An 11,978-nucleotide genomic window follows, 5' to 3' on the forward strand; every position below is an offset into this window, starting at 1 on the left:
ATTTTTTGATATATGCCAAGTATAAAGAACTAATATTAATAAATTTTTTGAGTGCATCTAAATCAGTGGTTTCCAAAGTGGATACTACTGCCCCCTGTGAGCAGTGAGTAAATCTAGAGGGGTGAAAAGAAGCAAGTGGGCAGCAGGGGGATGCTGGAGGCAGGGTACTAAAGGGTGACCATAGGTAAAGGTTGAAGGTTGGGTCACTGACAACTTTTCTCTTTCCTTTATTAAAATAGGTAAGAAGAAACATTGCATTTAATGATTTCCATATGTTGAGAACAATGTATGGTAAGGACACAAAGTGTGAGGTTCATAGAAAAGTTTTTCTAAGAATATTTTCAAGTCTTTCTCACACAAGAGAAAATGGGTTAGGGGCATTGGGGTATGGTTAGAATGTGTTGGGTATAAGTTTATAGAACCAAAGGGGCAGTGGCTCGAGAAAGTTTGGGAATCACTTGTCTAAATCAATAAATCATATTTCAACTCACATTTGTAATAGTCAATTAATAATTTGTATTTTCTTAGAAATTAGTTTATAATTATATTCAATTGTTTATACTTAATTAAATCCAGTTTTTCAATTATTCAACTATTTTGAATAAGGCAGCTCTACTGATTTTCTTTATAAATTAACTATTTTAATCATTTTACAGACAAATCACAGATAGACTAAAATGAAAACCCCAAAATAAATATTATATCATCTCACAAAAATTTTGTGCCATTTTGTATTAATTATTTCAATCCACTTTATTTAAGAGAACCAACTTTTTTATTTTCTTTATTAAAGATATTTTAAGTTATTTTCAAGCCATCTTCAGTTACAACTTCTGCTTTTTAGAACTTCTCAAAAAAGTTGAAACTAAAGTAAAAAACAAAAATTGAAACTGAAAATGCTTTTATTAAAGAAAATAAAGAAGTTGGTTCCCTTAAATTAAGCAGATCGAAGTAATATTTTTAAATTAAAAGTTCTTTAAATGTTTCTGTGGTATATGAAAATATTTAAGTAAATGAATAAATTTGAATTTTTTAATTAAAACATGACCTTTATTTTAAATTAAATTAAAATAGAAATTTAAAGGCTATGAAAGGTATAAAATAAAAATAAGTCTATTGAGCTTGTTAGTAGTTTAATCATAATGTTCAAACTTTCTGTAATTAATTCATAACTTTTATTTTAATAGGACAATTCAGGAAAGATTAAAACAGATTCAAAATATCAAAATCGAAAGAGTGGTGATGAATTTCGATGGGGTCTACCAGCTCCTGTTTATTATAATGTTTCAGATCCTTCTGAAAATAGTGCTGAATGTCGTTTTAATGTAATTGTAAAACGTAAGAATTAACAGTTTTTTATTATAATAATTTATTTATAAACTTTGTTTAGTAATGCATTGAATTGTAAGGAGTATTTAGTTAAAACAGTTCTTTGTTTTTGTAACTTGTATAAGTAACTATTTTATTTACAAAAAAATTTATTTTTGTAAATAAAATTTATGTAAGCTATTTTCAGTTTTACAACTTGTTTCAATGAACATTTAAACTTTTAGAATTTTAAATAATTTAAAAATAAACAAATCGAAAGATATACACACCACTCATACTGGGATATATATATATATATAATAAATATAATAAATAAATAAATATATATATATATATATATATATATACAACAGATGCAGAACCAACTTCCAGTGCATGATATAAAAACTGAACACTTCACAAATGTTTACCAACTCCTTCCGAGTTCTTCAGGTGGGGCTGAACAGTTACCCGATGGAATGTTATTGGAACTAATGCCCATTTGTAAAAGTTTTAAAACCATGTAATTTGAATGACCATTCAAAAATATAAATATAAATTTAATGTTGGATAAGAATTGTCATGTGCATAATGATCATTCAACTAACAACTATAATTTTGTGTCTAACAGGGCCTGCCAGGTTGTTGACAACACCATTTCTCCTTAAAATTTATACAGGATGACTCAAAGTTAGCTTTAAAAATTTTCTGGCACATACAGTGTTTCTATCATATCTGGTATAATTGGGAGGATCCCAGCATATACAGTGTCCCTGTCAGAGATACCAGATGTGATAGGGATCTTCTGTATATTGGGTCTTCTAAACGTTCTATAAGAAGAAGAATACAAGAGCATATCTCAGATTTGCAATATGCCAGAACATCCACAGCCCTCTCTATATATACTGCAGACCCGGAAATAGTTGAAGACTTCACATGGGCCAAAGTCCTCACAGCATTGCACACAGAGTATCACAGATGTTGGAGGTCATAGAAAATTTGTAAAGCTAACTTTGAGTCATCCTGTATAAATTTTAAGGAGGAAATGATGTTGTCAATAGCCTGGCAGGCCCTGTTAGACACAAAATTATAGTTATTAGTTGAATGATCGTTATGCACATGACAACGCTTATGCGACATTAAATTTACATTTATATTTTTGAACAGTCATTTGAATTACACTGTTTTAAAACTTTTACAAATGGGCATTAGTTCTGATAGAATGTTATCAGAACATTCCATCGGGTAATCGTTCATTCCCACCTGAAGAAGAACTCAGAAGGAGTTGGAAAATATTTGTGAAGTGTTCATTTTTTATACAAAGGGTATTTTTTAAATAAGGTCTATCTATACTATTGATAATATTATAAAGAGGTAATGTTTCTATGTAAGTTTCGTTGCAGCAGGTAATCTCCGAAACTACTCATCCGATTTCAAAAATTCTTTCACCAATATTTAGAATGGAACCTCAGGGTGGACATAGGCTGTATATTATCCCGTTAAACATTCATATAAATTAAAATATATAATCTAGGTTAAGGCTTTTATGTCCAACAGATGGCGCTACGAGTACGACACCCTAAGTTTGCTTTTCTGCGAGGCATTACGCTTTTCTGTGAAAATGAACTAAAGTGGATCATCTTCTATCTATTTATATAAATAAAAATGTAATGTTCGTTTGTTCCTACTGATTCCTTTGAAATTTTGACACAACGCTGCATTTGAATGCGCACGTGTTTTTATATCATATACGTGTCGAAATTCCCCGCACTGGGGGGAGATGGACAGGATTAAGGCTTACAGTAAAGAACTCTGCTTCTATTTATACTATTTAAGATGCGGGTTTTTGCGTTTTTGATTGCGTTTTAATAGGGTACGTCAAGAGAGTGTACACTAAGAAGAAATTTTTCGTAAAATTTCCCCCCCACAGGGGAAGTGTTATACATTTATAATAGATACATTTTGAGCCACAACAACGCGTGGCGGGGTCTGCTAGTTTTTTAATAAAAAGAAAAATACTGTAAATATCATTAAAATATATTTTTTTCCATATTCTACATATTTTTATCTGCTTTTCTACATAATTTCCATTTTTGTTCAAACATTTGTCATATCTCTCAACAATTTTTTGAATTCCGACTTCAAAAAAATCTGCTGCCTGTGAAGGAGCCCAATCTATCACTGCAGTTTTCACTTCTTTGTCATCATTGAACTGTTGACCATCAAGGAACTCCTTTAATTAAGTACTGAAACAAGTGAAAATCACTGGATGCAAGGTCTGGACTGTAAGGTGGATGATCCAGTTGTTCCCATCCAAAAAAACTGATTAGACCTTGCATTTGTGCAGAAAAATATGGCCATGCATAGTCATGGAGCAACATCACACTGGAAGACAGTAGGCCACACTGCTTGTTTTGTATGGCATGCCAGAGTTTTCTGAAGGTCACATAATACGTATCAGAATTGATTGTTGTGCCTCTCAGCATAAAATCCACTAACAAAACCCCTTTCCTGTCCCAAAAGACAGCTGATATGATCTTTTTTTGCTGAAATTGTCTGTTTGGCTTTTACTTTAGTTGGCAATGATGTCTGTCACTATTCCATTGACTGTTGCTTGGACTCAGGAGTCATGTGAGACACCCAAGTCTCATCTCCTGTAATGATGTGGTCCAACAATTCATCTCCCTGATTGTATCAAGTCAAAAACGATAAAGCACTGCCCAATCTTTCTGTTTTGTGATTGTCAGAAAGCAGTCTTGGAATCCACCAAGAACACAATTTTTGATAATTCAGTTTCTCTGAAACAATGGTATACAAAACTGACCTTGAAACTGTGGAAATTCAATTGATAACTTTGAAATCGTGAATCATCGGTCCTCTTGAATTTTGTTATCTACATCATGAACCAAATCTTCAGAAATCAGAGAAGGTCAGCCAGGGTGTGGCTCACCATCACATTAACCTGCCTGTCCTTGAACATTCTCACCCCTTTTTGACTTTACTGTCACTCATAGCATTATCACCGTAAACTTCACAAATCTGACAGTGAATTTCTGCTGCCACCAAGTTTCTTGCACTCAGGAATCGAATAACAGATCGTATTCACAGTCGATGGATGACTCAATTTTCTTAAACATTATAAACTTCTACAGCTCAGCACACAGACAGACGATATGGCTGCAAGTGGCAGCTAAACATGCTGGGAGTGGACGCATGTGCATCCACTCCCAGCATGCTTGCAATCACACGTCATTCTCCCAGCATGCTTGCTATCACATGTCATTCTCAAATCTCATTCACAAATGGACCTTATTTAAAAAATAGTTTTCATATTATACACACTGGAAGTTGGTTCCATGTCTGTTGTACAAATCAAAAGAATTGAACAAAATACCACTTATAACTTTTTAAGAAATTTTTAAATTAAAATTTAAAAAATTTTATAATATATCACAAATTGTCATCAACATACAATAAAATTGCCAATATTGTAAAAATTAAATTATTTAATAACCAAATATGATATTGCAAAGATTTATTACAACTTATAATTAACTAGCATCCTTAATTATTTTCTGAGCAATATTTTTAAAACTAGTGTTATCTGTTATTCATTTTTAGTTGTTACTTAGTTTCCTAGCATTATTAGTGTTTATAATTTTTAGGTATGTTTGCTAACTCATAAATATAAACCTGTTCCATCAATCTTATGAAAATTCCTTACCTACATTCATTATTTAGAGCTGGTTTTTCCTGTTTGACATTACTAACAAAATGGATATGGCAGAGTGAAATTAAAGTTGATGCATCTTGCATACTTTTAGTCACAGATTTGTAATGCTTCCTAACTTGTATTTATATCAACCATATAGTGTACTATATATAGAAATATTTTTCCAGACCTGTGGTTAACTTTATTGCATGAATATCCAATTTTAATAGTGTTTTCACCTTATCTGGATTTTTCAAAAGCTTTTGATAGTGTTCATAAAAATTGGGTATCTGTGTCAAGTCATTATCAAACTGTGAACACATAAGAACCATTTGTTTTTTCCACAAAAGCAAATGTGTTTATATACCTAAAGCCAGATGTTTATAAACTAGTCACTTCTAACATATATTGATCAATTTATTTATTGTTAAGTATTATTTATAGGCAACAATATATTAAATATTTATTGAACTTAACTGTTTGATGCAGTCAAATTAAAGCTGGCTAACTGGAAAAGTGATGCGCACAATTTTTTTTTTTATCATTGTGGTTGTTGTTGTTTGACTTTCTGGAACAGGGCAAGACAGTCAATGCTGATCAGTACAATAAAATCTTGATAATATTCTGTCATGCAATAAAGAACAAATGCCCAGATTGCTGACCAAAGTTATGATCCTCTACAATAATGAATGTCCACAGGTGGCACATGCAACAATTGTCACATTGGAGCACTTTTACTACAATACATCAACTTCTATATAGCCCTGATCTTTCACTGGCTGATTTTCATGTTTGGTATGCTCAAGAAGTGTCTTCAAGGAAGAAGATATGTAAATGGACAATTATCTGAACCAAACATATGGGGATAGCTTGAAGCACAGCCATCCTCTACCTATGATACTGTAATACATTGGTTAGTTGAATAGTGTGACATCTATATAAATCATTTTGGAAACTACTCAAACCTGTACTTGTATTCCTGTTCTGCTTTTCCACTTCACTGGGTTTTATTTGTATCAAATATTTTAAATTTACATAGATATATCAGTTGAAAGGTTAGATAAAGTATCATAAAGTTTTTAAGTTAATTATATTAACATATGTTATATATTGTATATGCAATGTAAATATTAAAAAAATAATATTTTAATATTATTTTTTTAATATTCAAATTTTAATATTATAATATTCAAATTTTTTAGCATATGCTTGTAAATATGAACCACCACCACTTAATGGTGCTTTGGTATGTGATAAATGGCTTGGAGGTGGTCAATTCTGTAAAGTATATTGTGAAGATGGATATGATTTTATTAGAACGCCTGAAAAAGAATATTTTTGCCAGCAGTTAGGTACTCATGCCAAGTGGGGCAGATTATTACCAAATCAAAAAAATAAAAATCAGCCATTTGTATTTCCATGGCCAGATTGCGGAAGTAAGTATTTCATGTTTTTTCATATTTACTTTAGTAAATCTTATAATAATTAGTATTTTGCTAGCATCAAATTTCTTTATTAATAAATAGAATGATTTTGCAGCTTATTTCTCATGCCAGTTATAGAAAATTAACAACAGAATAATAAAAATCTGTATCTGGATTAATTATATAGAACAAATTTTTAAATATATTATATCTATAGAAATTAAAATTTATATTTAGTGAGAATCACATACAATATATACTGAGTATTGATTATCTTTGATTTTCAGTTAAAAGTAATTAATTTAATACTTTCATAACTAATTTTTAAAACTTTTGTAAAATTAATCTTTGGTTTTCTTTAATGAAAATTTTGATAATATATTGTATTACCAAATTTGAAAAAACTCTTTTTTAATATATAAAACAATTTATTTTCATAGTAAAATTATGATTTTGTTTTATGAAATTATCTACATACAATTATGTCAGAATTGTGTATGGATGATTTCTTTTTTTGAGAAAATAAATAAGGTTTTAGATTCACATGTTTCTTATCTATCAGTATTGTTTTTAATCAGAAATTAGTAGCACACATCTTGTGTTAAAATACTTGGTTTTATATTGATATAAAAGCTATATAATGTTTAAGCTATATGTTTTCTGTAATGTAATTAAATGCAATGATCAATTTTTTAAAATTATTCTCTCTTAAATTATTTATTTTTTATTTTAAGTACAGTAACTCTATTTGTCACTTTTTTAATATAAATATATCATTAATTCACTTATATCTTATTCATTTTTCTTAAATAATTAAGCATCCTTGTTATATTTAATGAGTATTTTGCAAAGTGTATTGCCTGAGTACAGTGCTACAATGTTTACTTCAAATATAAAAACACAATTAACAATAGAAATTTTTTGATAATGTCTTTGTTTAGAACAGTAATTCAAAATAAATTCAGCATGATAGAAAGTCAAAATACGGATAACGTAGCTGAAATGATACCTTAATTAATTAATTTAATTAACATTAGAAGATACCTTAAATTAATTAATTAATAAAAATGTATATACCTTAATTGTTCAATTTAATTAATTAATTAATTAAATTGAATAATTAAGGTATACACATTTTTATATAAATTATCAGTGTTAACAAAAATATCATTTGTATTTGATACCATATTTAAAATAATAATAAAAATGTTATATTTAGGAGACCAAAACAAATATTTTTAATTAAACATCAAATATTTTTGTACTTTTAAAAGAATATCCTCAGCTTTGAAACTGCAAATTGTGTTAGAATGAATTCAAATATATACCCAAACACACCAAAAATAAAGGAAAAAAAAAACACTGAAAATATACAGAGTGTAAGAACAAGAACAACAGACAACTTGGGCACACAACAGATTGTGTTTACACTTCAAGTGCATTTTTGCAATGCAAACTTGCTTTGAATGTTAAAGCATCATTCAAACTCTGAAGCAAATTTTTGTCAAATTTACATTTGAAGTTAGTCATTTAAAGTACAAGGTATCACTATATTTATTTGCAACTAAATCGGAGATACATTACATAAAATTTAGAAAAAGAAAAGAAAATTAAACTTTATAAAGAAACAGAACTTACATTGAGATTTATATTACATGTATAATTATATAACTAGGGATGTTCCAATATTGTCAATTCTGATGCCGTATCAATACTTTCCATCAATACTAAGTACTTTTGGTCTGATACCAATACTAGTATCAATACTTTTCCTCAGGTATCAGATCTAGTATTGTTAAATTTTTCATAGACAGATAAGGTCTGACCTAAACTGGATTTTGCAGCTGAATCAAAAACTGTAATGGAATTTTGTAGTATTCTTGGTTAAGTTAAACTTATATAAAAAATATTAATGACCGAAAAATCAATAAATGTATTATGTCAAATTTTATTTCCAGAATTTATATATGCTTAGAGTTATGATTACTATTTATAAATATTTTTATTTAGTTTATAAATAGTAATTTAGTTAAACATGATACAGTACATTTGTTTGTTGATCAATTAAGACTATCAGTGATGGTTAAAATGAGCTACAATTTGTAAATACTTGTTTGCACTGACATTTGTAAAATTTGAACACAATAAAGAACTTTCAATGTAAAGACACTGTTTTACCTCTTCAGTAACAATTTCTTTTCCACCCTTATCCCATGTATAGTAGTGCCCACAGAGCCCATTAGCAGGACTGTAGATCTGGGGTTTCTTTTGTGTACACAATGCTTCATACAAGTGTAAACTGAAGTACTGACTGATGCACTGATTTCTGAACCAGATAGCTGCGATTCAATTCCCTGGAGTAAGTAACAAAATATTAATTGCTTCTCTGGGGTTCACTCAGCCTTCATTGTAATGAGTACAGTGTTCAGCAATAAAAACGACTGGAAAGCACAGTACAGACTGAACAGCAACAGCTGCAAGATTTTCAGTTTTGATACCCAATACTGATACTGGCCAGTATCAATACTTTAAAACTATTTGCAATATTGGTATCATTACTTTTGTGATATTGGGCCATCTCTATATATAACTGCTTTCAAACTATGATAGAAATTTAGCATATGATTATTATATATATATATATTATATATTTGTATGACATATTTTCATAATTTTTTGAATGGAAATAAACTTAATATTTTGGTATTCAGCTTTGTTTGAGCATAATGAGTTGCATAATTTTTGTGAATACATGTTTTGCTAATTATATGATTTCATTTGCTTTTAAAATATTAATATTTTCATTTTATGGTTAATTTTCTTGAGGTTGCATAATTTTAAAAGATATTTAAGGTTATACTGCCTGTGATAATGATAAGAACTGAAGTTTTCTAACAGAGAAAAAAATATCTGTGTTGTTAACAATTAATGATTTGCTTGAGATTGTAAAGCTAACAAGATGCCAAACTTTATGCAGATACTAATCATTATACAATAAATGATTTTTATACAGAATTGACAAAGAAATACCCTTATTATTTGGTAATTGTTTAAAGTAAAAAACAGCATTACACAGTGATCATATGACTATATAATTAATTGGAAAAACATATCCTTAAAATGAATATGCTTTTCATTTTCCAAGATTTTTTTATAAAAACCTCCCATTTAATAAGAATACCAGTAGAATAATATAAATTAACCCTTGAAGGAAAATGAATAGTTACTAGTTTCTAAGAAATCATTAAGATTTTTGTAATAATTTCTTTTAGCCATATAGATGATGATAAACTTACAGGCACATCTTGTTTTATAATCTGTTTACATATACTGTATGTATATTATAGGATATCCCACATAAAACTAGATTTCCTTAAATGATGAAGCATTATGTGAATTTCCATAATGTCTTGTAAATAAAATTAAGTTTTCAAAGAGTTTCTTTGACTAATTTTATTTTGTTTCATTTGTCTCATTTTTTTTTCCAATTATGAAGTTTACAATAATTTCTCTATCAGTGAGTGGGGTGCAGTTTTATGTGGGACACCCTGTATGTCTGGAATATCACTTTCTAGTAACTATTATTTTATCTTAGAATATATTTTGCCATCAGAATGTATGTATTTAATTATATATATATATAGAATAATTTAACTGTTCTCATTAATTGTGATATGTGATAATAATTTGTAATTTTTTTTAGAAATAAAGAGACGTCGCTCAACTACAAATTCTATAAAAATGCCATATTATTCTGGTACATGTCCAGATTCAAATATTCAAGTGGAAATCCAAAAAAAGTTTATTGATTCATTTAAAAAATATGCATTTATTAAGGGACTCTGTCCACCTGAGAGTTGTACTTACGAAAATGCTAATGTCACATGTGGAAGCCATTCATTTAATAGGAATAAGAGAGAAATTACTAAATTAAAAGAAGAAAATTTCGAAATTTTAAATGAAATTAATGATCAGTATGAAAATAATAATCAAGAAGATAATATACTTCAGTTCAATATAGAATGGACAGTAGCAATAGCTGATGAGTGCAAGAATAGTGAAGAGGAAGTAAGTTTTTAGTACAAATTTTTTCAGTAAATTTCTTGTATAAACTTTTGAAACTGTAATTTTAATTTATCAGAAATGTAAATTCTATAAATTTATATTATTTTAAAAATAATCAATAGGCCTAAATGTTTTTTTGAATATAAGACATAAACATTTTGTGATCTCTGGATGGTTTCATTTCTACATTAATCATGTACAGTAGTAAACTAAACCCAAATTATATATTATTAATCAAATGATAATGCCAGATTCCAAGCTTTATTTCAATGTTTTTACCTATTGAATATATATCAGTTTTGTTTTGGCAAAGCCATTAATCCTAACATTAATAAGCTGTTTCTAAAAGACATACGAAAAACAATGACAATAATACAAATCTTATATTTGTATAATTATTTATTAATTTGTCTCTATACTATAAGCACTTTTCATTTTATTAATCACAGATTGATTGTATCATTTAAATACTGTATATATGAATGTAAATAGTATGAAGGTAATGATCACAAAAAATCACATAAATAAAAATTAGGAAACATGAATATGGAAATTAAAATTTCTTTTTCAGTAGTTCTTTTACAGCTTCTTGTTCTTTGTTTTTTTCTCCTTCTGGAAATGTTTTTGTACCATGGTTGTTCATGTTTTATCATCATCTTTATTTGACAATGTTTTTTGTTGAGCTATAATTGTATGGCTGATTGAGGATCCCATTGGCTCAAAGGTGGCATATTGTGATAAATATATAAATAACATTTTCTGTATTGATATTTATACTTCAACTTTTAGACTTAATAGTCTTACACTTATTGGTCTTTCAACAGCAGCCAAATATGGTTTTGCAGCAAGAATTCTTGCCAAAATATTAGACATATTTTTATATTCTTCAGATTTTGTCAATGTCAGTAAAAGAGTACTAAGAGATAATTTTCTATACTTACAAATGCTGTCATCAGTGGAGTTATTCAACGGGTTGACACAGGTTTGGCCGAACCCATCGTTAACATTTTCAAAGTTTTCCGAACCTTGTTAAACACACGTAACATTTCTCAGTGGTATTGTTTCTTTTAAAAAATGTATTAAAATATATGTATTATACTCTGTAACACTACTAAACTAGAGCCTTATACCCCATTCGCCTTGGTGCGACCTCCCTCAACCGTTTTAATCTTGACTGAAATGAGGTTCAATCGCGATCAACTCAAGAGAGTTCTTGAAACTAGATCCAGTCATAAGAGAGATCCCACAATCCCATGTACGCGAGAAAATACAAGATGGCTGCGGAACACGTGTCGTAATAAAATACGTACAAAATAAATCATTTTGAACTTTCTTTTTTAATATTTATAAAAAAAAAAAATAGTTCTGGCATAAACAATGTTAAATTTTAACTGACTTAATTTTGCGAACGCATCTTTTTTATTTACAGTAGAGCGTCGTTTATCCGAAATGTCAGTTATCCGAAAGAA

General features: G+C 28.8%; 1 protein-coding gene across 1 annotated transcript in view; it reads left to right on the forward strand.

Moving 5' to 3' along the window:
* LOC111616870 (sushi, von Willebrand factor type A, EGF and pentraxin domain-containing protein 1-like) overlaps positions 1 to 11,978 on the forward strand; it is a 184,934-nt gene that overhangs the window by 49,727 nt on the left and 123,229 nt on the right. The window contains exons 11-13 of the mRNA XM_023358224.1: positions 1,188 to 1,338; positions 6,223 to 6,456; positions 10,148 to 10,512. Of these exons, the coding sequence (XP_023213992.1) occupies positions 1,188 to 1,338; positions 6,223 to 6,456; positions 10,148 to 10,512 (750 nt within the window). The remainder of the gene's footprint in view (positions 1 to 1,187; positions 1,339 to 6,222; positions 6,457 to 10,147; positions 10,513 to 11,978) is intronic.

Source organism: Centruroides sculpturatus, unplaced genomic scaffold (genome assembly GCF_000671375.1).
Source record: "Centruroides sculpturatus isolate CEXI.00-Female unplaced genomic scaffold, Cexi_2.0 scaffold24, whole genome shotgun sequence".
In the NCBI taxonomy this organism is placed as follows: Eukaryota; Metazoa; Arthropoda; class Arachnida; order Scorpiones; family Buthidae; genus Centruroides; species Centruroides sculpturatus.